The following is a 27,540-nucleotide window of genomic DNA, read 5'->3' on the forward strand; positions in this document are numbered from 1 at the left end:
AAAAACAATTTAAATGCATTAGTCTCGGGCACAATCACCACACAAAATGGACACAAATGGAGTCTTTTAAAGACGAATTGACGGGGGGTCTTTTGCAAGAGGGTATTTTATAGACGAGCTAAAGGGAGTATTTTATAGACGAATTGAAGACAGTATTTTGCTGAAGAGGGGTCTAGACGAGCTGATGGGAGTCTTTTATAGAAGAGCTGGAGGAAGTCTTCTATAGAAGAGCTGGAGGAAGTCTTCTATAGAAGAGCTGGAGGAAGTCTTCAATAGACAAGCTAATAGGATTCTTTCATAGACGAGGCGATTGGAGTTTTCATAGACGAGCTGAAGACAAAAGACTGTCTTCAGCGCGTCTATGAAAAACTGGACTCGCTGTATGAAATCTTTACAGACGAATCTAAAAAAGGGAATCTTTATAGATCATTTGATAGGAATCTTTATTGACGTATTGAAATGAATATGCGTTATGTATAGTTCATTTAAAAGGACAAAGGATAGACAAGCTTATGGCAGTCGTCATAGACGATCTTCTTCTTGCCGACGATCTTCTTGAATGCAGATCCATTTTTTTAATATTACGTCCAACCGATCGTCAGAAAAATGTACAAATACTTCTTAGCAACGACTTGTGTTGTAGTAAATTGTTGAAGGTGTATCATATGTATCGTATCCGACCACGGGCTTTCCTTACTGTTAATTTTAATAATGGTAGTTATGAAAAACAGGCGCCATATAATCCCAATTTTAACTGTTAAAAAATTCCGGACACGCACAAAAACAAACGAACGAAAATTTCGTTATTGTTTAAAGACTTTTGATGATAGATGTGTATTCAAGATTACAATAATATACAAAGAAAAAACAAAGTTTTACAAAAAAAAACCTTAGGGAAATGAATCTATTTAATGTTTTTTATTATTATTGATAAAAATATGTTTTTATTTTAATATTATTATTGTATAAATGTACATTGTGTAAACGAGAAAAATGTATAGACAACACGCTTTCCTCCAAACTGTATTCAACTATGTATTCCAAACTATTTTAACACCTCAATATATACTACAACAACTAATAATAAAAAAACAAACATTTCACAATTTATGCAAAGTTATCTTGAAGTTATAATACCAGTTTTATATATACATATATATATATATACATAAATACAAGTCAATACCCTTTGTTCTTCATTCGTTAATGTGATACGAAAAATATATATACAATGAAATAAAATCGAAATAAATTATATATATTCATTATTTACTATACATGTATTACAAAAATTTACATTTTACATTCATACACATTTTTATCGAACTTTCATGTATATTTCTTTTTTTCTTTATGTTTTTATTATATTTATAGGTTATATTAAAAATTATATTACTTCCATCCAACATTGCTTAATTGTTGTTTATTTTGTTTTGATAATTGAAATAAAAGGACAACAAAACAAAACTCGAAATGAGTTGAAATTGAACAAAATGGTATTTATATTTTGTATTCATGAGGGCCGTAATTTAAAGGGAAGCTTTATGGAAAAACTACAGGGAGTCTTTTTTTAGACAAGTTAAAATGAACTAAAGTGATTTAAAGTCGAGTTGAAGGGAGTTTTTCCATAGAGAAGCTGTAGGGTGTATTTTACACCAAGGGAATCTTTTATGGAGTACTTTACAGACGAATTGAAGTGGGTCTTTATGGACTTGTTCATGAGAGTGTTCATAGAGTTAAGGTGATTTATAAACGACAGCCTGAAGGGCGTGTTTATATAGAAGTTGAAGAGAGTCTTTCATAGACGAGCTGAAGGACGTCTTATGAATGAACAGAAGGAAGTCTTTTATGTATGTCACTTGAAAAAAGTCTTTATAGACGAATTGGAGGATGCCAATACTGAAAATTTTATTCGGGCCTATCATAGACGTGTTATAGATGGCGTAGACAAATTGAAGGAGGTCTGTATAGATCATTTAAAAGAATTATTTATAGACAAGTTAATGGGAGTCTTTTATAGAGGGAGTCTTTCTTTTATTTTTGTTTTGTTTCTTCCGGGCTCCGATTTATTATGTGATACCATGGTTTCATACAAACATCGCCAAAGAATTTGAAAACGAATCTTCGTTGTTCGAACAGGAATTTAGACGAGTTTATATTTATTGTGTCGTCTCTTTTGGAGGTCCGAGGACCTCATTTCTAAATTGAAGATAAATCTATGCTGTATGTATACCTGCTTTAACTTCTGTACCTTTTTTATTAACTCCTCTCCTACTGGTTCACGCCCTACTTAAAATTAGAATGTTCAGATCTATGTCCCCATGCGCAGCTAAGCTACAGATTTGACTTTTTCCATTGCTGGTGATTTATGTTTCTTATTTTTAGATCAACTCCAACTTCTTTTAGGAATTTTACCACAATGTTCAAACTTTCTAAACCTAGTGAATTCGTGAAGTCTTCAAGAGTGAATAAATCACATAGTTCCTGAAAGCACCTTCCTGTATTATTAAATTTACGACATCCAAAGATTATATGTGAGGCCGTTTCGGCTTCTCCACAGTCCTCGGATAAGTTATCTGGTACCACATTCATTTTGGCTAAGGTGCTCTTGCAGAAACAGTGACCACTAAAGATTCTATTAATTTGTTTTTGTGAAAAAGAGTTCAAATTACAATTTTTAAACCATTGTGATTTATAAAAATGAGAGTTACCATTGATTGCACATAACCATGTACCCATTCATCCCAAAGAACCTTAGCTATCTGATTGATGGTATCTGGCATTGGCCATTGTATTTCTAGAAGTATTCCTTCATTAATTGTATTTTTGGCTGCCCTGTATAAAATTTCATTACATTTAATAGATGCATAACTTGGAATGTAATGTTACTGTACCCTATTAGCAAAGAACTTTACCTAGTTGATTAAGGCATCAATCAGGTAATTCCTATGTTTTTGATTATCAATAGCCTGAATGCCAGTTAAGCTGTCAGAAAGTATTGCAAAGTCTTTGATACCATTGTTTTCGGCGTATTCCGCAACTTTTAGAATGGCAAACAATTCAAAGGACAGAAGATAATTTTTCCTGACATAGAAGGATTTAGTTGTTTGTTAATTGAGATTGTAAAAAGCAGCTCCGGTAATATCTCCGGGAACTGATCCGTCTGGAAAAAAGTTCATATCCTGTATTTTGAAGATGATTTATTTTTCCATCGCCTGCTGCGCTATTATTTCTTCCTATTTTTACTGGTAATTTCTTTACAAAAGAACATAAGTACATATTTTATTAGATTTAAGGCCGTGTAGGAGCAATATGTTTAGAAATGGTTTCAAGGTGTTAACTTTTTGGTTATTTTTATTTAAAGACATACCTGGTAAGTTAAACGCAACACATTTAGATAGTTCCTTGGCCGTAGCAAGTTGGAACCTATAACTTGGAGGCAATTCTGATGCCAAGTGTAACATTTTTTTTGTTTTCAAATAAAATTTTAAGTTATCGAGAATAACAGCTGTTTCTTCTCGAATCTTGTAACATTTTGACATAACCGGCAAGGCTGTCATTTGTTGTGAATGAAAGAGAAACATTTGTGTGAGTGAGTGTGGGTCCAGCTATTTGTTATTTTTTGGCGCATTGTTGTTGCAAACGTAACTAACAGCGGAAGGAAGGAAGCAAAGACTGCATCATCTACATCTCATTTGCATTTGGTGGAATACATTTTTCTTTTTGCTCCGAAATCATGAATAACATGATATGGGTTATTGTGTCCCTTAAACTATTTGTAGTCTGTTGGCTAATTTATATTTTACTTGAACGACGCAAAAGAAAGAGAGAAAATCAAAATGTCATTGTCATCGAAGAAGGTAAGTTTACATTGAAATGCATCTTAAATCTGGGCACTATATACTATTTATATAAAACATATGTTCCACATTTCGAATATAGGGGCCGTGACAACATTCTCTGGTGCTCCAGTAACCCAATTGCCAAAGGATTGTCAAGAGTATTACAGCCAGCAGCTGTATGCATCGCAACAAACAACAGTGATGTCGTCGTCGCCACCACCCAAGTAACCCAAGTAAGTATACCCTCGACCAAGATACCTACATATGTAGATATGTATGTATGTATATAGCAGGTGTTTGTAGTATGTGGTTTTTAATGAATAATTGTTTACAAATTTACCTCTTTTTGTTTTTGTAATTAATTTGCTTTAGTGTACAACAACAAACCTTCTATTCAAATCAGCAGCCTCCGCCCATGGAAATGATGAGGTCTCCCAAATAAATTGCATTTCTCAATTCGTTGAAACAAACAAAAAAAAATTATAAACTATTTGACTGTTCACTATAGGCGCACACAAACATGTCTCAAATGACATTCGTTTTGGAAAAAATACAACTTAATAAGATTGATTTATTTAAAAATTTAAACTATATAAATGTTTGTAATATAATTACAAAAAATACGAAGTATTAGAATATAAAAGAAAATAAATGTATTGTTTGTTACAAATAATTATAACAATAAAATATATACATTTTAAATGTTAGTACAAAATTTTTTTAATTTTACATCAAATTAGAAAAAATATATTTTAAATTTGTGAAAAATACGTTGTGAAATTTCATCATAAAGAACATCAAAGATGATGTGAAATAAATGTAACGCCGTAATAAAATATCGATAAAAATAAATCGGCCGATAGCGATTGCTTCTTACACGACTTGCTCATTGGGCCATGGTTTTGTAAAAAGCATGATCTATTAATAAGGTCACCAAGATAGCAATCGAAATCGGAAAACAGCTGTTTTTTCTCAAGTCTAATGTCAAAAATTTCGACTTTGTTTATTTTTTCATAATGGAAGTCAATTCACAATCATGCATTTTGACAGCAAACTTGAGAGGTATCGATAATCAGCTGGTCTCCTTGGTGACCTTATTTATAGGCCATGGTAAAAAGGAATTTTCAAAGACTCAAGGACATCTTTCAAAGACGTGTTAAAGGGAGTCTTTATAAACGAGCTGAAGGGAGTCTTTATAAGAGAGCTCAGGGATATCTTTCATAGACGAGTTTATAGCAGTATTTATGAACGAAGAGCGGCGTTCATAGACAAGTTGAATGAAGTCTTTAGTATTTCATAGACGGTTAAAGGGAGTTTTTCATAGACGATCCTTATTTTTCATAAATGGGCTAATCCCCTACTCAATTTATGAATGTAATACGGCGTTTACATTAGAACTTTTTACCGGGCTAACCTACACTATGAAGATTCACTGGGTTAACAAAATCCGGTAAAATGTAAACGCCGTATAAAATCTTTAGCAATTCCGCAGGTTTTTCGTTTTGCTTAATTACTTTGTACAAATTATTACAAATGGTCTGTTCCCGTACTGCAAGAGTCTACTACCTTTTACTACAATAACGAATTTTCCTTTGTTATATCGAAGAAAATAGTGAAATCGAGTAGATTCTTGTAGATTTGACTAGTGTGTTACTGAGCATTTGCAAATTCTCACAAGGAAAATTTACTTAGTAAGAATTTTCTTGTATCATCAGCTGATATTTAATCAGCTTATTCTCAATTTTGCTGTCTCTTATTGTAAATTATTTTGGACATGGTTTTACCAGTCTTTAAGTAGTGGAACAAACCATAATGAGTTTTTTATTTGGTACTTACCCGCTGAGAATGCCTAACCAAAGGCACACAAAAACAGCTGTTTTCCGTCAAAGTCCGATTTCCATTGCTACCTTGGTGACCTTATTAATAGATCTTGGTCCAACCCTTTTACTCGATTGCATCGCAGTTATCGGTATTGATCTTAAAATTGTATGTGTTGCCTCCCCACTTAATATTTTCGATAAATAAATATTCTTTTCATAAATCCAATTGCCGCACTTGGCCAATAATTCTTCTATCTACAGCAAGCAAAGATAGAGGTAACGAATAAACCGAAAAAAGAATGGAATATATAGTCCATACAAATAATATTCATATATAAAAAAATAAAAATATAAAAAAATCAGACTATATTCTGCTTTCGTATATGTATTGTATTATTATTAATCGCTACGTGGTTTTTTTCTTTATTTTTTACAGCGGCCGAAGAAAGCAAAATTTAATAGAACAAATTGGTAACCTTTTAATTTATAAAGGATCGAAAACAATTTCAAATACTAATAAAATATTCTTGCAGGTATTGGAAGAAAAGTAATTTATTTTAATCGCCATTAATTTAGGAGCGTTGTCTTCTTGGTGCCCACCTAGTCCCGGTTTCATCTTTGGTAACTTATTGTCATTTGGCAAATTATGGCACACTCCTCTTGACATATTTCGGAAAAACTCTAGTTTAGTAAAAACGACCCGATTTTTTTGAAATTTTTTCCAGAGGTATGTATTTTGACCCTAATTATGGGAATGTTTTTTTTCTTGGGGGACGTACCCGAATACCCGGTTATTTGACCCGACAGTTCGGGTCCGGGTACCCGGTTCTACGGATCCGATTAATACAAAATGGGTATCATTTTAAAGGTTAAACATTACCTTTCCAATGAGTGGTGATATGATGGTTATCTCAAACCGTTTTGGAGTCACAGCCAAAAAACTGGATTTTGGGCCCCTATTTTTATGAAAAACTCCCTAAAAGTCGAACTTGGGTCCATTATGGTCCCTCTCGACTCCTTACTTAAATGATAGACTACAATTTGCTCTTTCCAAAATGGTACGGCATGTGGCTGTATCTATTGTGGATCAAAAGATATGGGCCTTAGAACCCTGCAAATGCAAAGATATGAGATATGACAGGTACCAACACCGGCTACGCGACAGAATCTCCTTTTATATAGAATAGTTTTTTGGGTAGCCGGCCTTCGGCCGGGGATTTAAAACTTTCTCCTATGGACAGATACCAACACCGGCTACGCGACAGAATCTCCTTTTATATAGAATAGTTTTTGGGTAGCCGGCCTTCGACCGGGGATTTAAGACTTTTTCCTGTAGACAGGTACCAACACCGGCTACGCGACAGAATCTCCTTTTATATAGAATAGTTTTCTGGGTAGCCGGCCTTCGGCCGGGGATTTCAGACTTTCTCCTATGGACAGACACCAACACCGGCTACGCGACAGAATCTCCTTTTATATAGAATAGTTTTTGGGGTAGCCGGCCTTCGGCCGGGGATTTAACTCTTTCTCCTATGGACAGGTACCAACACCGGCTACGCGACAGAATCTCCTTTTATATAGAATAGTTTTATGGGTAGCCGGCCTTCGGCCGGAGATTTAAGACTTTCTCCTATGGACAGGTACCAACACCGGCTACGCGACAGATTCTTTTTATATAGAATAGTTTTCTGGGTAGCCGGCCTTCGGCCGGGGATTTAAGACTTTCTCCTATGGACAGATACCAACACCGGCTACGCGACAGAATTTTCTTGTTTTTGTAGGGTTCTAAGGCCCATATCTTTTGATCCACAGTGGACCCAAGTTCGACTTTTAGGGAGTTTTTCAAAAAAATAGGGGTCCAACATTTTTTGGCTGTGTCTCCAAAACGGTTTGAGATAACCCCATCATATTGGAAAGGTATTTTGGAAAGGTATTTTTATAACCTTTAAAATGATACCCATTTTTTATTGATCGGATCCGTAGAACCGGGTACCCGGACCCGAACTTTCGGGTCAAATAACCGGGTACTTCCCCCAAGAAAAAAATATATCCCCATAATTAGGGTAAAAATACCTACATCTGGTTCAGAAAAATCTGATCGTTTTTACTAAACTAGAGTTAAGCCCATATTTCTTTTAAAAACTATTTTTATTTTCTAGCAGAAAAAAATATGGAATCTGAAACGAGAGCCGCCCTCGTATCACGTCGTGATCTGCTAAAAGGTTCTCTCAATCGAATAGCAGAATTTGCTAAACAACCTCCCAGTAGTGCGCAAACGGAACAATTTGAAACCCGCCTACACCGCTTGGAAGAGATATGGCTTGAGTTTTCCAAAATAACTGAAAATCTATATAAATTTCAAAATGATGAAAACTATGTTGATCCTCGTGCAGAGTTTCATGATTGCGAAGATTTATATTTGGATACGAAGAGTATGCTAAAATCTGCAATGGCAACAAAACCACAAGAATCCAATAAGATTATCGATCAGCAGGCAGATCTCATAAAACAATTGGCAGATCGTTTAAATGCCCTCGAATGCGGTTCCACTGCATCGTCTTCTACTTCGAAAAAGATAATAAAAAAATCGGATGCTGATGATTTTCCAAAAACTGTTATTACACCATTTTCAGGAGAATATAAAGATTGGCCGCTGTTCGAAGAACTCTTTCAGAGTGCCCTGCAGACCAAGCCCAAATGGGCGAATAAAGATAAAATGAATTATCTCAAATCGTTGCTACGCGGTAATGCTGCTAACCTTATTCAACATATGCCATCGTCCAATGATAACTATGAAACCGCATGGAAACGTCTCAAAGAGGAATTTGATCGTCCCATCTATGTTGTGCATGGCTACATTGAGCAATTCATGAATATCGCCAATATGAAGAATTCCAGCGTAAGTGATTTGCGTAAAATAATAACAGATGCCAGTGACATAATAAATCGGCTTGATGCCCTGCATCAAAACGAACGTGATCCATGGCTGGTGTACATCTTAATGAGTAAATTGGATGCAGAAATATGTCACAAATGGTTGGGTCAACCCCAGCCAAAAGAAAAACCAACAATAAAATCATTCCTAGATTACTTGGATGAATGCTGTAATAATTTGACCGATATTCGGGATTATTATAAGCCAAGTGGTACTAACCCCTTGGCACGGATACATCCGATTAATTATGGTAAACCGCTGCCATGTACACAAGGCAGGAAAACAACTTCGCCAGCTGCAAGTATAGCTGCTCATAGCACACAAAGTGAATTTCAAACTAAAAGGAAATTTTATCGTCGCAACAATCGGCAAGGCGGAAACAACAATAATAGTAATAGAGGAGGACATAACAATGGGAATAGAGGAAACTATAATGGAAATAGAGGAAATCGCATTGACCACAATTCCACAAATGCCAATGCAACGGCAACGATCTCAAATGCCACTACAGATTTAAATACCAATACAAATGGGCGTAAAGACCAATCGCAAATGAATCAAAGTGGTGGTGGTGGTGCAGGAACTCATTACAATCCATTTAGAATGAATCAGCCAAATATGGGTCAAACTAATCAAACGAATATGTATACAAATCCTCCAGCGACATTGCAAAATAACTATTCCAAGACGAGAGTTAATAATCCGGCAAGTGGTGGTGCTCTTGCCAAAACGCAGAGTGTAGTTACCAACAATCAAGGAGTTACTACTCCGGCATGTGGAGGTGATCTCTCCAAATCTCAGAGTGTGGTAACCAACTATCAACTTGCAAAGTTATCAACACAGGCCAAAAAGAACACGGGAGCCATTCCAAAACAAACAACCACCAACAATCAAAATCACTCTCAACCCAAAACATCAGTTGTTGCTACAACAGCTGCTTCTGATCCAGACACCATAAATCAAATAAAACCAAACACCGATGCAGAACATAAAATCCCAACAACATCTAAGCAAACGTCTTCTTCTTCTCCTCCCCAGCAATCCAATAATATTTCAAATTCTATTACCACTAAAGCAGAAGATACACCATCAAACGAAACTGAAGAAAATCCGGACACAGCAAAGTCTTTAACTGAATTTAAACTTGTACAACCACTTCCTCCTCCCCCTCCGGCATTGGATTCGAAATTACAAGAAATATTAAAAGGTATCGATGCCAAAAAGGGTATAGAAGAAATTGTTACGGGTATAGCTTCAGAGCCGAATAATCGTGATCAAGCGATAGAGGCATTACATAAATTACTACGTGAAATTGAAGATTTGAAAAAGTCATCGTCATCCACGTCCAATGACTACAGTGTCCAGGCTATTTAAATTAGCTGGTAATATATATATATATATATAGCAACATTTTAAAATTTGTTATACTACATGAATATTATAATCCTCACTTTATTCCCGATTGATTTCTTGATAAGTTACTGCATGTGCAAATCATGTTACCCATATATGAGTACATTATGATATTCAATTCAATACCAGATTCATTTCCAATTATGTTATATTCAATAAAGTTAATAAAACATAAATAACAAATATAATGCCTTAAAATATTCTTTAAAAAATCCAAACCTTGTAAGGGTCCCTTAAAAATATTCTTTAAATATTCAATCCTTGTAATTAATGGTCCTCAAAAAAATCCAAATATCCAAATCCATATTCTATAAAATCGACATTTTATTAAGACTTAAAAAAAATAAACAGAAAGGACGAACATATTTATATAGACATAAATTATTTTACATTTTCTTCAATTCTCCCCAAATAGACGATAGTTTTTTTAGCTTCATATTTTCAATTTCAAGTTCGCTATTCCGGGTAATTTCATTTTCCAGTTCTTTTGTGACGTGCTGCAATTGTTCTTCCAAGTCTTTGATTTTGTCATTGGTCAAATTGATATGAATCATTGGCCGTTCATCATTAGTCGTCGTCGATTTCTCATTTTGTTTAGACAATTCCACTGCCAGTTCGGTAGAATAGTTTTCCAATGTATCCTTTAGCGTGTCAACTTCCTTTCTTAGCTCCGCTATTCTATTCTCTGATTCCGTTTCTATGGAACATATCTCCTCCGTTAGGGCACATATTTTTTGGCGATTCTTTTTCCCGGCAGCCTCAAGGCACACAATGTCATGTCGTAATTTACTGACAAGTGTTTTAAATTCATGAACTTCGTTTTGAATCGCTGCTTGCATTTTAGCCCACACCAAACTCTTTTCTTTGTGGAGTTTTTTTAAGTTCTCCAATTCATCCGATGTCTGTTGATGGATTTCCTGCAATTGTTTGGCATCGCCAATTGTTTCGTCGAAATTTAAATACACGACATGACTAAATGGTTTGTACGCTTCACATTGTGGACATTTAGGGGTTCTATAACATAGAAAATCGACAATTAAAGTATCGTGCAGATAATTCTTTACAAATTAGCATAGAACTTACTGCAGTTGCCAATTCTGTAGGCAATTATCATGAAAGATGTGACCACAATTGGTAGTCGCAATAACCCCCGTATTGTTGAACGGTTCCATACAAACGGTACACTTTGAATCCAAAACCGACATTTTCACAAAATACTTTCAGCAACACTACAAAGGGAGGAATGAAGTTATTGTGTTCGCGTAATTATCTGCTGGAATTAAATTTCAAGATAACGAAGGGGATTTCCCCTTGTAAACAAAGAAGTTATTTTTACAATTTATCGATAATCGAAATAACATCGATGTAAACCGATGCAACCAGGCCACCGGTCAAATCTATTTATCGATTTCTGACACTTCAACAACCATAAATTCAAGATCACGTCAAATAAATAACGTCACCCATCCAACGAAAGTCAGCTGTTTTTTCTCAAGTCTTATGCAAAAATTTGGACATTGTATACGTTTCCAAAATGGAAGTCAATTGACAATAATGCATTTTAACAGCAAACTTGAGTGGCGCAGACATCCAGCTGGTCTCCCTGGGTGACCTTATTTATAGGCCACAAGGGCAAGGTCCATGATCTATCAAAAAGGTCACTCAGGTAGCAATCGAAATCGGAAAACAGCTGTTTTTTCTCAAGTCCAATGTCAATTTCGGACTTTGTTTACGTTTTCATAATGGAAGTCAATTCTCAATAATGGATATTGATAGCTGATATCCAGCAGGTCTTCTGGATGTCCTTAGTAATAGGCCTTGGCCAAGGCCGTAAAAAATGGTACCTCGAACTCGTGAACCAAGTGTCATGTTGAAAATAGCATAAATCTTTTAGCTCGACTAAAAAAGCTTTATTCGACTCGTAGTCTTTATTTTCCGCTTCTATTTTCCGCTTCTATTTTTTGATATTTTCGGTTCCACATAAATATATTGGGTGTTTGGATAGATTTTCCACCCAAATAGCCGATAACATATTTTGGATTTAAATTTTGTAGTAAAACTCCTTACCATCATGACAAGCTTTTCATTGGCATAGAGAAGATCAACACCCAGCTGAACGGAAGCTCCCTCTGAACACAATGGCCGATGGATAACTCTTCACACCTGTCAGAAAACCAAAACCGGAAGTTGAAGACATGCGAATTGACATATAGTTTCGGCAAGGTGGAGTGATTGGTAATCAAATATGTGGAATTCAAGTTGTTGGACCCATAGATTGATACCCAGTATATGCCCTTGGCCCACACACGACACGTTTCACCAATTCAATTGCCTAACTTAGCCATTCTCACCTTTTAGATAGACTAATTTGGCTATGAAGCTGGGCAAAGGTTATAGTCTGTAGGTGACCAGAGTCGCCATCAAGTCTGGCAGTAGGTGATGAACTTTCGAGGAGCATCTTGCTGGAATTGCGGATAGAGTTTCGGCTTGGTGTGAAGTTACTTTACAACCGACTTTGCTTTTCATACCAGGAGGTGATCGCGGCAAATACGTGTGATCGATTGGTACCTACTCTTTGGTGTGGTGGTTTTGGTTTGACGATTTGTATTAACAGGGGTTTACAGCACTGTAGGGTAAGGTGCCTACGCACTCTAAGAATACTTCTGGTATTCGAGTTTATATAACAACCTGAAGTTCGTATACGAACGACTCCATGCTGCTAGTCTATGAAAAACTCATTTTCCAGCTCGTCTGCGAAAGGCTTGATTCAGCTCCTCTATCATAGACGCCCTTCCAGCTGGTCTATGAAAAACATTTCGAATAGGTTTCTCTATTATCAACTTTTATTTAAAATATTTCGAATTTATTCTTTTATTTCTCCTCCCAACATTTTTATTCAGAAATTGAACAAAATTTGAAAAAAGAAAATATTTTCTTTATTTGTTTTTTTATTAAAACTATAATTAAATATGCACAAATATATATATATATTTTATTATTACATACATATAAACTATGTACGTTGAATAGTTTTGTTTTATTTTTTTTGTCATTTTTTTTTTGTTTTGGTTTTTATATAAGAATATATTATTATAAATGTATGTATATAAATTGTAGAGGCTCACAGAAAAAAGTAAAATAAAATAATATTTAATGAGATTATAAATAAATTATATTAAAAAATTGCAACAAAATATACAACTTTATATATGTAACTACTGGCTACCATGGAAAAATTGTAATAAAAACTAAAAACATAACAGAAAAAATATACAAAAATAAAGTCATATAGAAGGAAAATATTAAAAAATGGGTGTGAGTAGTAAAAATATTTGAATTAAGGTGTTATAAAAAAACATTTACTTTTGTCAATTTAATTAATTTTTTTTTGCGATTTTGTTTTATAAATACATATTTTTATTTATTTCTTTTTCATTACAAATATTTGGTTTCCTTTTTTGTATATGTATATTAATTTTTTGTTTAATGTAATAATTGTGGTTTGGTTTTCGGTTCTTAATGGTAAATATTATTTTTATATTTTATTATTTTTTTTTTGTTAAGCAATAAATTTTTGTGAATTAACTTGAATTATTTTTTTTTGTCTTTCGCATTCATGTTTTTTTAAAGTTTAGATGAAAAGGAAGTTATCGCATTTTATTTAATTTATCGGTTGTTGTGTTTTTTTTTTTTTAATTTAATTCAATTCATGCTGTTTTCTGCTAAAGTTCTTTTTTTGAAAAATAAATGAAAAAATAGTTAAAGTAATTTTATATTTCTTTCATTAGCTTTTTTATTTTATGGTTTCTTTTGTTTATATTTATCTTGTTGTTATGTAAAAAATAATTACGAGTGTTTTTATATTTAGTGTTAGTTATTTTTACGTCTGTCTTGTTAAAAAGTTTATACGGTTATACGGGAGGATAGGAAGGGGGACAATTAAGAAACTTTTAACAACATCCGCTACTAGCTGACCCGGCTTGATTGCCTGAACCAGGCAGTGATGGATTTGTGGGGGAATGTTGTTGACCGATTTTAATACCATTGGCCTGAAATAGAAAAAAATAATAAAAAATAATAAATTAATATAAAAGACAATAAAATCTTCTCATAAAAGATGAGAACTTCTACTTTTTTTATAGAAGACAAGATGGTCTACTTATAGAAGACGATTTTTCTCTTCTCATAGAATATCAAATTTTTTTTATAATAGAAAACCCGAAGAAGCCTTATCATAGAATATCAGAAGAAGGTTTTCTCACAAAAGAACAGAAGGTTTTCTCATAGAAGAGCTCAAGATCTGCTCATAGAATAGCAAAAGGTCTTCACATAGAAAAGCATATGGACTTTTCATAGAATAGCAGAAGATTTTCCCATAGAATAGCAGAAGGTCTACTCATAGAACATCAAAAGAAAGACCTCATATCATAGAAGGGTCTTCACAGTGAAGGTGAGAAGAAGGCCCTCTCAAAGAACACGATATTGTATTCTCATAGAAGACCTTACTGTGGTCTTCTCGTCGAAGAAGAACATCGACAAAACTGCTTGAGAATGAAAATATCTTAAAGAAGTTTTGTGTATGGCAATCTATTTGTAGAGAACATCACTTTAAACCTAGAAGACCGGAAGAAGACCCTCTCAAACAACACAATAATGCATTCTCATAGAAAACCTTCCTGTGGTCTTCTCGTCAAGGAAGACTATCGACAAAACTTCTTGAGAACAAAAGATCTAAAAGAAGTTTTGTGTATGGCAATCTATTCGTAGAGAACATCACATAGTGTCTTCCGGCCTTAGTAAATCTATTATTGAAGACTTGCAACAGCTATAGCATATTTTCTTTTATCATAGTCTTGCAGAGCAAGAAATACATACCTCATTATTTATATCGAAAACACCCTCCTGGATTTTTTCATAAATTTCTTTGGCTGTATTGATGAAGGCTTCTTCAACATTTGCGGCTGTGCGTGCTGATGTTTCCATAAATACAAGACCATGTTCACGGGCAAATGCTTCACCTTCTTCCTTCTTTACCTCACGGCGTGATTCCAAATCACTAGAACCAAACAATCAGACAATTATTATAAATCTCATAGGTCTAATTTTATTCTCCACTTACCTCTTATTGCCTATCAACATAATAACCATATTGGAATTTGAATGCTGACGAGCATCTTCCAGCCATGTGGTCAAATGATTAAATGTTTCCCGACGTGTTATATCGTAAACGAGCAGGGCACCGGCAGCACCACGATAATATGAACGTGTTATTGATCGGAATGCTTCCTGACCGGCTGTATCCCAAATTTGTAATTTAATTTGTTTGCCATCGATGGTGATCATGCGGGCACCAAACTCAACGCCAATTGTTAGATCATGAACGGGCTGGAAACGTTTATCGGTGAATTGCAACAGGAGACATGATTTGCCAACTCCTGGGAAATAAAGAAAAAAACTGAGATTTTAATATTCTAAAAAACGCTGAATGCTATCAAAATATCATAGATGATAGGTTGAAAACCCAGGTCATTATACACCTTGATAATATAGAACATCTCTTTAAGAAAAAAATATCTTATCAATTGCAACGAATGGTGTGAATCATAGGTCAATGAAATTTTTATTCATGATAATGGTAATTTATATGGGGGAGGGCCTTATTACGGGATATAAGAGAACAATCTCAATAGTTTATTTTTTCAACTGGAATACATGAAATGACCAGTATGGTCTGCATCCATAGAAAATTCTGAGAGACAGGTGAGATAGGCTGGGATCTTGTAATTCTAGTCCAAATGCTGGCCCCCTCTCAGGTATCGTGCCATCAATTCGTGCCCAGTAGACCTTATTAATAGGCCATACTTATAGATCATATTCCAAAATTTGGTTTAAAGGCATAAAATTATCTTTAAAAAACCCAAACCATCATCACCCCTTCTATTTGTATCTATTTGTTTCCATTACAATGACTCAAATCAAAAAAATGTAATTTTTTTCTTGGGGATGAACTTGGAACTCTGTGAAAATTTAAGGGAAAAACAGCTGTTGGGGATATCAGGTTATAATGATGAGAATACGAAAACAAAACATTGACTGACAACACCCACAAATAGTAAAGTAAAACAGCTATTGGGGCTATGTTGTTAAGGGCAAGTTTGCATGATAAAGTACACAATAACAAGGGTGGTTAGGGGTTAGTTGTTGGGAAATTAACTACCCATAGTGGATCCAGTGTCTGGAATAATAATTACAATAAACTTTGCAAGTAATATTATGTGTATGCAGTTCGAAACAGCAACAACAACAACTCAGTAACATGCAATGCTAGACTTCCTTCTATATGGATACAAAGACAGCAACAACAACAACAGCACATTGCTGATATTATGGATCAACCACCCCTCTGCTGTCTGTATACACCACAATAATAAACTTCGTCATCACCCATCATCTGATACAACAACAACAAAAGCAACAATAATGGGGATAAACGGGGGCGCATTTCCCACAATACACAAAGAGAGTTGGCGCGAGCGAGAGAGAGGCAGTGAGAACGAGCAGGTTTGCAAACAGAGAACCCTAACATGACCAACAATGAAAAATTATTGATTTTTCAATAGAATGACAGAAAATTTGTGAACTGAAAAACAAAGGAAAATAAATTCAATTTTCAAAACGTTATGAAGACTAGTTCGAATAAAATTAAATACCCAAATTTCAAAATTTGCATTTTTTTGTTTTAACAAAATCAGTCCTTGAAACTTTCGCTAACATATGTTTCCAACCAACACAGATTTCATAATTCTGCCGAAGTTAGTCAGCCAGCCAGCCAGCCAAACACCATCAACAAAATTCATTTTTTTCGCCAACAGAAAACCCCAAATTTTCCAAAGTTTTTCTTTCACTTTTTTTCAACTTACCAGTATCACCAATAATAATGTATTTGAATAAATATGCGTAGGACATTGTCGTTCTTTTGTTCTTGGTATCTGTAGTTGTGAATCAAACTTTTTGATTTTCTAATAAACTATTAAATATTTTTTTCTTACAACAATATTCGCGATTTCTCGAAGAATTATTATACCACTACTACGCAATTCTCTCTATCAGTCAGTGAAGTCAGGGATCTATAAGTCGACTTTTGTACAATCGATAATTGTTTTTGCTCCCCCTTTTTTGCATATCATTCCTTGTTCCGTTGTGATGTTGATTTTGGGTAGATAATCGGTTTTTTTATTTTTTTTTTCAATACGGTACAAATATATTTGAATTTTATTTATTGATTAATTTATTTAATGATTAAATTTATTTAATTTATTAAAAATTTATTTAATGCTTAAAAAAATTAAATAAATTTTCAATAAAATTACCCAAATTATTTTATTTGAAAAAAGTTTATAAAAATAATAAGAAATAAAAATATAATATAAAATTAACTATAATTAAGGTACGTTTAGATTTACGAAATAAACTCGATTTAAAATGTCAATTCCATTGCATATACGTCAAATATAGTCCATTCTAAATTGGAAATTGGCCTGGAAAATTCCAAATTGGCCTGGAAAATCTATTCTTTAAAAATCATTGCCTTATATAATTCACGCCTTATATCGATCAGCAATCATATATATTCTTTGAAGTCCCTGAAAAAAATATAATAATAAAAAATCCACACCTTTTGAAGTCCTTGAAAAAATATTCATTGAAAAATTCACACATTTATATAGACCAGCTTTTGAAGTCCCTGAAAAAATATAATAATAAAAAATCCACAACTTTCGAAATTCTTGAAAAAATACTCTTTAAAGAATCGACAACATTTGACGTCCTTGAAAAAATATTCTTTAAAAAAATCCACGCCTTTTAAAGTCCTTGAAAAAATATTCTTTAAAATATCCACGCCTCAGACATACCTTGAAACAATATTCTTTAAGAAATCCACACCTCAGACATGTCTGGAAAAAGTATTCTTCAAAAAGTCTACGCCTTTTGAAGTCCTAAAAAAATATTCTTTAAAAAATCCACGCTGTTTGAAGTCCTTGAAAAAATATTGTTTAAAAAATTCACTCCTCAGACATGCCTTGTCTGAGTTAGTCTTAGAAAAAATATTCCTTAAAAAATCCACGTCTCAGGGAGTCCTTGAAAAAGTTTTTCTTTAAAAACTCCGCCTCAAACGATGTAAACGCCGGTTGAGGCGTTTACTCTCTCTTCAAACATTTTAAAATAAGATTTTTTAATTCATTATGAAAGTGGAGTTTTAATCTATTTTTAAAATTAGTCCTGATTTATATTAGGCGAGTTTACTCGCGACAATTTTTATCGTTCTCTTTTGAACTTGCTCCATGCGTCTATACAAGGCAAATCGGTTTCCAAAATTTTTTTTATTTGTTGTTTTTTCTCTTTAAATATATATAAAATGTCAACAAATACGAAATACACAAAACAAATTGCCAGAAAATTGTCGGTACGAGCAATTTTTTTCATTTCTATACCCCTTGCCCCTCTCTCCTACAAACAAAGACTTGCCGCAAGTAAACTCGCCTAATCTAAATTGAGACTTACTAAATAGTGTTTTTTGTTTGTTTCAACTTTTCATACCAGTATTTATTAAAAAACTGTGAGACTTTTAAATATTTTTATTGCTAGCACGTTCAATTATTGTGCCTTTTATAAACATAGTGTCAGCTGCCAGCACAGCTGTCATCATGACTGGCAAAAGTCGACAAACCACAATATTTCGATTTCCTAGCGGCAATATCGATTAGTTGATTATCGAACTACATATCCCTAGTCAATCGAGAAAAAGAAGAAGGAAGAAGAAAGTAATAAAAGAAGAGAAAAATTTTTCATCGTTTGTACAAAAAAATCAGAATTTGGGGATTTTGATTTGTTAAAAAAAACCAACAACAACCCAATTAAAAATATTGTTTGGGTTCAGGCGACAGGAGTAACCAGTTGAAAAAAAACATGAAGATGGCTGATGGTGCGACAATTGTGCGTAGAAATAGACCTGGAACAAAGGCGAAGGTAAGCGATGAGAACAGAACGACAGACAGACAAACAAGAAATTGTGAAGAAGAGCCACAAATAAAAACTCGTACTCTCTTTTGCGGCAATGTTTTTTTTTTGGGTTTTGGTTTTAGGATTTCTGTCGGTGGCCAGATGAACCATTGGAGGAGATGGATAGCACTTTGGCTGTCCAACAGTATATACAACAGCTGATAAAACGTGATCCATCAAATGTAGAACTTATATTGACAATGCCCGAGGCCCAGGATGAGGGCGTTTGGAAATATGAACATTTAAGGTGAGGTCGAACGAACGATATGACGTGATTGATTTTCGATCACTGTGTTGTTGTCATCAACTATATTTATTATTTTGCTGTTGTTTTTGTTGTTTGTGCAGGCAATTTTGCATGGAGCTGAATGGGCTGGCGGTACGTTTGCAAAAACAATGCTCACCATCGACGTGCACACAGATGACAGCCACCGATCAATGGATATTTTTATGTGCTGCCCATAAAACACCAAAAGAATGTCCTGCCATTGATTACACACGTCATACGTTAGATGGCGCTGCATGTTTACTCAATAGTAATAAATATTTTCCAAGTCGGTAAGTTAATCAACAAAAGGAAAACTAATTGAAAATTATTTTCTTTTTATAATATAATCCTTTATGGGTTAGAAGCTACCTGAACTCATCTGTAAATGAGTAGATGACTTCTAAAGTCATAAATGACTTCTACTTTATAGAAAAGAAAAACTGGTGAAATAATATGTTATATAGTAGATAAGTTCTGATGTAATATATATAGGCGCAGAATAATTATTATTTTTAAACTCCAACAATTGAAATGGATTTTTTAAAAACAAGAATATTTCCTTGAAAAAATTTTCTTTAGTAAAATCAAAACGTTTAAAAAATCAGAGCCTTAAAAAATGTTTGTAAAAAAATCTTCGTCTTGAAAAAATATCTTTTTAAATAATTTAAGCCTTGAAAAAAGTATTCTTTCAAAAATCCGCGCCCTGAAAAAATAGTCTTCAATAAATCTACGGCTTGTGAAAATATTCTTAAAAAAATTCGCGAATTCAAAAAATATTCTTTAAAAGTTTCTGCCTTAAAAAAATATTTTTTAAAATATTTAACGCCTTTAAAAAATATTCTTTAAAAATCTGCGACTTGAAAAAAATATTTTAAAAAAATGTAATGCCTTCGAAAAATATTTTTTTTAATCCAAGCCTTAATTTTTCAAAAATTTAAAAAAATGTACCAAAATCGATATATTTCAAATTCAAAGTAATTAAAGATTATTTTCTAAAATCGTATACTTATTCAATTTATATACTAATTTCTTCTTCTTTATTCTTTCCAGAGTCTCAATCAAAGAGTCATCCGTTACTAAATTGGGTTCGGTTTGTCGTCGTGTTTATCGAATTTTTTCACATGCATATTTTCATCATCGTCGTATCTTCGATGAATTTGAGGCTGAGACATATCTCTGTCATCGGTTTACACATTTTGTAACAAAATACAATCTGATGTCGAAGGAGAATTTGATTGTACCCATCAATGAAGAAGAGAATGCTGCGCCAGGTGAAAGTGAAGCCTAAGCATCCTGGGTGTCAGGACGGCCAAAAACATAATCACATCAGCAACAACAACAAAGATAAAGATGATGGTGCAGGGGCGCCATGAATATGCAGAAAATGGAAAAAAAATGTTTAAGAGACAAACACACACACAACATCTACAAAATGCTGTAAAATCTAAGAGGATTAAAAGAATAATAATAATAATGAAAAAAGAAAACAATTCCCAACTTTAAAAGAAAAATATACAACAAAATAAATCTCTTTATTCAAATGAAATATTAAAAAAAAACAAAAGGGAATATTCTAAATCGCCGATATTTATTTGCAAACAAAGTATTTGGAACAAGAATTCTTTACCAAACTACAATAATATATTCCTTAACAAATTTCAAAACCAACTACAAATTTTGAAAAATAGTTTACCCACAAGAGAAATACATTTTGTTTTATATTTTCTTAATTTTTTATTTATTTAAAAATATATGTATTTAAATTTGATAATTTATTTTATTATTTTTTGCAATATTCAAAAAAAAAAATCTCATTTCATTGATACAATTTGCAAGCATTTGTTTCATATTTAATATTTATATATATATATACACCTTATTAAATAAATACAATATTAAGCGAGGAAGAACAACAACGTTACTCATGATTTGATAAAAAGGAACAAAACACAACAATTTCGAAACATATATAATAGAAGTGAAAGAATGAACATAAAATTAAAAACAAAGAGTATATATTGTAAAATCTCATAACCCCCCATTATAGTCAAACAAAACAGAAGAAAACTCCATAATAAAAATTCAAATAAAAAGTGAAAAATTGATGACATAGTATTTAAGCCTGTATGCAGAACAAAACAAAAATATAAAATATATTAAAAAACTCATTTATTTAAATAGTCTCACAACAAGAACATGAACAAGAACAAAAATTGTGCAAAAGATAACACAAGTAAAAGAGAAACAAATAAAACAAAAAAATGAAGATGAAAAATAAAAACTTCAAATAACATAAATGATGAGTTATTAATCACTCACTGCTATAATAAAAAACTTAGGAATGGAGGACTGTAGAATTCACAATAAAATTCAAATGTCCAAAGTCTCAAAAGTATTAAAATAGGCTTGATTGCTTTATATTTAGATTGAATATTCGCTACAAAATCTTCTTTAATAAATCCACGCCTCTGATAGTCCCTGAAAAAAATCTTCTTTAATAAATCCACGCCTCTGATAGTCCCTGAAAAAAATCTTCTTTAATAAATCCACGCCTCTGATAGTCCCTGAAAAAAATCTTCTTTAATAAATCCACGCCTCTGATAGTCCCTGAAAAAAATCTTCTTTAATAAATCCACGCCTCTGATAGTCCCTGAAAAAAATCTTCTTTAATAAATCCACGCCTCTGATAGTCCCTGAAAAAATCTTCTTTAATAAATCCACGCCTCTGATAGTCCCTGAAAAAAATCTTCTTTAATAAATCCACGCCTCTGATAGTCCCTGAAAAAATCTTCTTTAATAAATCCACGCCTCTGATAGTCCCTGAAAAAAATCTTCTTTAATAAATCCACGCCTCTGATAGTCCCTGAAAAAAATCTTCTTTAATAAATCCACGCCTCTGATAGTCCCTGTCCCTGTCACTAAAAAAAATCTTCTTTAATAAATCCACGCCTCTGATAGTCCCTGAAAAAATCTTCTTTAATAAATCCACGCCTCTGATAGTCCCTGAAAAAAATCTTCTTTAATAAATCCACGCCTCTGATAGTCCCTGAAAAAAAAACTTCTTTAATAAGCATCGAACAGTAAGTATATTTCGAAACATCATTAAATTGAAATGTAAATAACTCAGCAACTACTAAACCGATTTCTATAAAATTTGCATAAATGGTTAGAGGAAAATCTGAATTTTTATTATATATGGACAATACATTTTTAAACATGTGTTATATAGGAGAAAATTAGCATTATGTGAAAGTTCGAAGATATTTAAAATATCAACTACTTTTTTGTTAAATCTTATCAAAGCAGTCTGGTCAATTTGGACAGTTTGCGCTATACCCCATACAAATAGAATATATCACTTAAAAGAACATTTTGCAGGGATTATCAGACGCGTGGATTTTAGATATTTTAAGAATAATCTTAAGAGACCTTTACATATTTTAAAGAACATTTTTTTATGAACTATCAGAGGGGTGGATTTTTTAAAGAACATTTTTTCACGGACTATCATAGGCGTGGTTTTTTATGAAGAATATTTTTTGGTGCTTAAAAAAATTATTTCTGGTGCTTGAAAATACACTTTTTTGAAACATCCTAGCCAAGTTATAAAAAAACATTTTTAATAAATTTAGGGTATGTATTTGTTTAGGTGATATTTTATTACAAAATACTTTTATTTTATTATTTTTGTCTTAATGAAAAGAATACACATTAAACTTCAAGGACATTGTACAAATTTATCAAAAAATCTCTGTAAGATACAACATTTAGGACTCCATTGGTTGAACAGCAGCAGCAGAATTATTATTATTATTACTCTCATTATTATTTGAATTTTGTGATTTGGGTGGTCCACGATTTTGTTGTGGATATGGTCGTCTTCTTTTTTGTGAATTGGACGTATTCGATTTATTCTGTTGACCGCTGCTGGCGCTGCTAGCTGGCTCATCTGGCTTATTGGCCGCCCCTTCATTGTTATTATTATTGTTGTTGTTTTGCTGCCGTGGTTTCTGCGGCCTTCTTTGATTATCCTGATTACCTTTACGAGGCCTTTGATTACCACGACTATTATTGTTATGGGAATTACCAGCACCACCATTTGATTGCTGATTATGGGAATTTGCATCGTAGATCCAAAAATCTGTTTTACTATTGGGTTTTTGTAGCCTACAGAGAATTGAGGGAGGGAGGGAAGAATTAGAAATTATTATTGATTATTTTAATATGATATAAAAAATAAATCTCAACTTACCCGCTAACACTGCCATCGATTGGTTCCAGACTCATAAATATATGCAGTGAGGGTATTTGCCGGTGGGCCACAATTTCTTCCAGGCCCTCCATTTGGGGTTTCCAATGTTCTTCGACACTGAAATGGGAGCAAAGAGAGACCAAAATTAGATTAAAAAAAGAATAAAGAATGTTTTTCAGGACCATTAAAAGCGTGGACAAGGCGTAGATTTTTTAAAGAATATTTTTTGGGGGACCGTTACAAGGCGTGGATTTTTTTAAAGAAGATTTTTTAGGGACCATTACAAAGCGTGGACAAGGCTTGGATTTTTTAAAGAAGTTTTTTAAGGACCATTACAAAGCGTGGACAAGGCGAGAATTTTTTAAAGAATATTTTTTGGGGGACCGTTACAAGGCGTAGATTTTTTAAAGAAGATTCTTTAGGGACCATTACAAAGCGTGGACAAGGCTTGGATTTTCTAAAGAAGATTTTTTAGGGACCATTACAATGCGTGGATTTTTTAAGATGATTTTTTAGGGACCATTACAAAGGGTGGACAAGGCGTAGATTTTTTAAGAAGATTTTTTGGGGGACCGTTACAAGGCGTGAATTTTTTAAAGAATATTTTATGGGCCATTACAAGGCTTGGATTTTTTAAAGAATATTTTTAGGGGCCATTACAAGGCTTGGATACTTTTAGGGGCCATTACAAGGCGTGGTTTTCTTGAAGAAGGGTACCTTGTAATATCTTGGCGTGGTTTTATTGAAGAATATTTTTTAGGGGCCATTACAAGGCCCGTCATTTATTTAAGGAGTATTTTAGGGTCGTTTACTGATCGTGGATTTTTAAAGAATATTTTTAGGGACAATTACAAGGCGTGTTTTTTTAAAGAATATTTTTTTGGGCGTGTTTTTTAAAGAGTTTTGTTGAGGACCATTACAAGGCGTGGTTTTATTGAAGAATATTTTTTAAAGGCCATTACAAGGCGTGGTTTTATTGAAGAATATTTTTTAGGGGCCATTACAAGGCGTGGTTTTATTGAAGAATATTTTTAGGGGCCATTACAAAGCCCGTCGTTTATTTAAGGAGTATTTTAGGGTCGTTTACTGAGCGCCTTTACAATGCGTGGATTATTAGAGTCCTTTACAGGGTGTGGATTTTTTTAAGAATATTTTTTGGGTCTTGGATTTTTTAAAGAATATGTTTTTTCCCATCGAACTAAAATCTATGTCCTCCCCTTTCTCACCTTGTATAACACATCCGCGTAACTTGATACAATGGATATGAACGTTTAATAATTTCAGCACAGGATATAGTTTTCACCACCCCACCACCATGGCCACTCCATACAATATTCTTATGTTCTCCCTTGTCCAGGGCATTTTTGGCATAGTTCACCACATTGTTGACCTTGGTGCCACCGTTAACCTAAAACAAAAAAATATTATTTATTATGTTTCAAAAATATTGGATTTCAGACTTACATGCATCCACAGAAAATCCGTGCCTTTGGGTAAAAAATCCTCAAATGGTAGATCATCTTTGGTCAGAGGTTTTTCGATATTTTCACCTTTTCTATAGTGCATCATTGTGGCTTTAATCTGTAAATGGAGAAAGATGAGGCAGACAAATGAGGTTAGTGAGGGGAGGAATATAGTCAAAGGGTGTGAATACTTAAAGAAATTAAATTATTGAATTAATCTTCAGGACGACAAATACCAAAAATTCCAAGGATAAGCTAGTCCATTGGAAATTATTTTAAGGACTAAATTATATTTATCCATATGTAGGTAGGTATAATATATACTGGTTTCAAATCGTTTCTATTTGTTTCTTATTAAAAAGTCAATAAACTTTTATATTCTCTTTTTTTCGAATATATATATGTAGATAAATTCATTATTAATTACATTACAAATAAATAAATGCAGATAATAGCAAAAAGTAATATTTGAAAAAAAAAACTCGACAAAGATCATTATCATAAATTTAAAAACAAAAGATTGGTTATATTAAAAAAATATATTTTTTTCGCTACAAATATCTACGAGTGCTAAAAACCAGTTCGAATGGCGTTAAATATCTGAATGGAACAAAACTGTTTCTATGCGTTGACAGAATTATTTTCAAAGACACTTTCAGAGGCAGAAGAAGTTCGTAAGTAATGCAAAAATATTTTGTAATCAATTTTCAATTCAATTTTAAATTTAACAACCTCATATATGTATTTAAATATGTGCTAAAAAAACTAGTTTTGTTTAAAATTTCTGAAAAAAACCTATTTAAATACTCGATTGTGATAATCACTGCATAAAATATTTAAAACAAATATAAACCTTCGGAGTTTAAAAAAAAATAAATAAAAAAATATTTTTAAAAGGTGAAAAATAAAAAAAATATATTATTTAAAAAATATTAAATAAATAATTATATTATTTTAATAAAAGAAAAGAAAAAAAAAACAAAAATTAAAATGTTAAAAATATTTTTCGAGGACTAAAATAGACGCGGATTATTTAATCGTGGATTTGAAAAATATGTGAATAGTGGGGTTTTTAAAAGAAGCTTTGAAAATTAAAGACGTTAAACAATCCACAAATTAGATAGTCCTGGAAAAAAATCATTAACAATCCATGATATAGATAGTGCCTAAACATTTCCTTAAATTTTTGGATAAACCCCTTCCTTGGCAAAAAATCCACGCCTCAGATAGTCGTAGAAAAATATTCCCTTCCTTGGCAAAAATATTCTTTAAAAAATCCACGCCTCAGATAGTCGTAGAAAAATATTCCCTTCCTTGGCAAAATATTCTTTAAAAAATCCACGCCTCAGATCTTTAAAAATCCTTTAAAAAATCCTACCAAGCCTTCTTATATAGTCCTTGAAAAAATATTCTTTAAAAAATCCACGCCTTCTTATATAGTCCTTGAAAAAATATTCTTTAAAAAATCCACGCCTTCTTATATAGTCCTTGAAAAATATTCTTATATAGTCCTTGAAAAAATATTCTTTAAAAAATCCACGCCTTCTTATATAGTCCTTGAAAAAATATTCTTTAAAAAATCCACGCCTTCTTATATAGTCCTTGAAAAAATATTCTTTAAAAAATCCACGCCTTCTTATATAGTCCTTAAAAAAAAATATTCTTTAAAAAATCCACGCCTCTTATATAGTCCTTGAAAAAATATTCTTTAAAAAATCCACGCCTATATAGTCCTTGAAAAATATTCTTTAAAAAATCCACGCCTGATATAGTCCTTGAAAAATATTCTTTAAAAAATCCACGCCTGATATAGTCCTTGAAAAATATTCTTTAGAAAATCCACGCCTTATATAGTCCTTGAAAAAATACTCTTTAGAAAATCCACGCCATACATATAGTCCTTGAAAAATATTCTTTAAAAAATCCACGCCTGATATAGTCCTTGAAAAATATTCTTTAAAAAATCCACGCCTGATATAGTCCTTGAAAAATATTCTTTAAAAAATCCACGCCTGATATAGTCCTTGAAAAATATTCTTTAAAAAATCCACGCCTGATATAGTCCTTGAAAAAATATTCTTTAAAAAAATCTACGACTCTTTTGGTCCTTGAAAAAAGTATTCTTTAAAAAATCCACGCCTCTTTTTGTCCTTGAAAAATATTCTTTAAAAAATCCACGCTCAATATATATCACAACCTGCGATAAACCTTAAAAAATGTTCCTATTTCCAGATAGTCCTGGAAAAAATATACGCCTCAAATAGTCCTTAAAAATATTCTTCACCAAAAAAATATCTATCTATTGCTGACTATATAATCAGCATCCATATTTTTCTATTACTTCGTGTTTGCATTTCATTTCAAAAGTTCTCAATTTTTAATTATTATTAAATTCCATTATCTATTTGTTTTTTACAACACAACCCCCTGTCCTACCCTTCTCAGATTGTTGTATAATGTAAAAAAAATGGAAGGAAATATGCAAAC

The 27,540-nt window shown here is 32.8% G+C and overlaps 4 protein-coding genes and 1 long non-coding RNA gene across 5 annotated transcripts; 2 read left to right on the forward strand and 3 right to left on the reverse strand.

The window, feature by feature from the left end:
• Positions 1-3,732: 3,732 nt before the first annotated feature.
• Positions 3,733-4,008, forward strand: LOC133335221 (uncharacterized). Its single transcript, XR_009754514.1, has 2 exons — positions 3,733-3,860; positions 3,943-4,008. It is a non-coding gene; the product is annotated as an uncharacterized LOC133335221 (long non-coding RNA).
• Positions 4,009-10,396: 6,388 nt separating this feature from the next.
• Positions 10,397-11,215, reverse strand: LOC133335213 (E3 ubiquitin-protein ligase trul-1-like). The gene is made up of 2 exons (XM_061543514.1): positions 11,094-11,215; positions 10,397-11,024 (listed from the first exon to the last, which is right to left on the reverse strand). Exons 1-2 carry the CDS (start codon positions 11,213-11,215, stop codon positions 10,397-10,399), a joined length of 750 nt encoding a protein of 249 aa, XP_061399498.1.
• Positions 11,216-13,835: 2,620 nt separating this feature from the next.
• On the reverse strand, positions 13,836-16,998 carry LOC133335216 (ras-related protein Rab-2A). Its single transcript, XM_061543517.1, has 4 exons — positions 16,931-16,998; positions 15,130-15,445; positions 14,886-15,066; positions 13,836-14,059 (listed from the first exon to the last, which is right to left on the reverse strand). Exons 1-4 carry the CDS (start codon positions 16,974-16,976, stop codon positions 13,961-13,963), a joined length of 642 nt encoding a protein of 213 aa, XP_061399501.1. The 5' UTR covers positions 16,977-16,998; the 3' UTR covers positions 13,836-13,960.
• A 1,971-nt stretch (positions 16,999-18,969) lies between these two features.
• On the forward strand, positions 18,970-20,626 carry LOC133335211 (MOB kinase activator-like 4). Its single transcript, XM_061543513.1, has 4 exons — positions 18,970-19,037; positions 19,154-19,317; positions 19,419-19,628; positions 20,389-20,626. Exons 1-4 carry the CDS (start codon positions 18,978-18,980, stop codon positions 20,624-20,626), a joined length of 672 nt encoding a protein of 223 aa, XP_061399497.1. The 5' UTR covers positions 18,970-18,977.
• Positions 20,627-20,763: 137 nt separating this feature from the next.
• LOC133335214 (ribonuclease P protein subunit p25-like protein) lies at positions 20,764-25,159 on the reverse strand. Its single transcript, XM_061543515.1, has 5 exons — positions 25,055-25,159; positions 24,817-24,998; positions 23,591-23,707; positions 23,239-23,505; positions 20,764-20,782 (listed from the first exon to the last, which is right to left on the reverse strand). Exons 1-5 carry the CDS (start codon positions 25,157-25,159, stop codon positions 20,764-20,766), a joined length of 690 nt encoding a protein of 229 aa, XP_061399499.1.
• Between the last annotated feature and the right edge of the window lie 2,381 nt (positions 25,160-27,540).

This window comes from Musca vetustissima, unplaced genomic scaffold (assembly GCF_032173495.1).
Source record: "Musca vetustissima isolate MV318-11 ecotype Yass unplaced genomic scaffold, APGP_CSIRO_Mvet_v1 utg9227, whole genome shotgun sequence".
NCBI classification, from domain to species: domain Eukaryota; kingdom Metazoa; phylum Arthropoda; class Insecta; order Diptera; family Muscidae; genus Musca; species Musca vetustissima.

Bases quoted from the DNA above. Each gene is read 5' to 3' on its own strand.
- LOC133335213 (XM_061543514.1), bottom strand. From the start codon at position 11,215: ATGTCGGTTTTGGATTCAAAGTGTACCGTTTGTATGGAACCGTTCAAC. The intron at 11,025-11,093 runs GTAAGTTCTATG...TCTATGTTATAG, and splicing joins CTACAGAATTGGCAACTGCA to AACCCCTAAATGTCCACAAT.
- LOC133335214 (XM_061543515.1), bottom strand. From the start codon at position 25,159: ATGATGCACTATAGAAAAGGTGAAAATATCGAAAAACCTCTGACCAAA. The intron at 24,999-25,054 runs GTAAGTCTGAAA...TTTTTGTTTTAG, and splicing joins CGGATTTTCTGTGGATGCAT to GTTAACGGTGGCACCAAGGT. The intron at 23,506-23,590 runs GTAAGTTGAGAT...AATTCTCTGTAG, and splicing joins ATCGATGGCAGTGTTAGCGG to GCTACAAAAACCCAATAGTA.
- LOC133335211 (XM_061543513.1), top strand. From the start codon at position 18,978: ATGAAGATGGCTGATGGTGCGACAATTGTGCGTAGAAATAGACCTGGA. The intron at 19,038-19,153 runs GTAAGCGATGAG...TTTTGGTTTTAG, and splicing joins GACCTGGAACAAAGGCGAAG to GATTTCTGTCGGTGGCCAGA. The intron at 19,318-19,418 runs GTGAGGTCGAAC...TTGTTTGTGCAG, and splicing joins TGGAAATATGAACATTTAAG to GCAATTTTGCATGGAGCTGA.
- LOC133335216 (XM_061543517.1), bottom strand. From the start codon at position 16,976: ATGTCCTACGCATATTTATTCAAATACATTATTATTGGTGATACTG. The intron at 15,446-16,930 runs GTAAGTTGAAAA...TTTATTTCCCAG, and splicing joins CATTATTATTGGTGATACTG to GAGTTGGCAAATCATGTCTC. The intron at 14,060-14,885 runs GTATGTATTTCT...TTTCTATTTCAG, and splicing joins TTTTCGATATAAATAATGAG to GCCAATGGTATTAAAATCGG.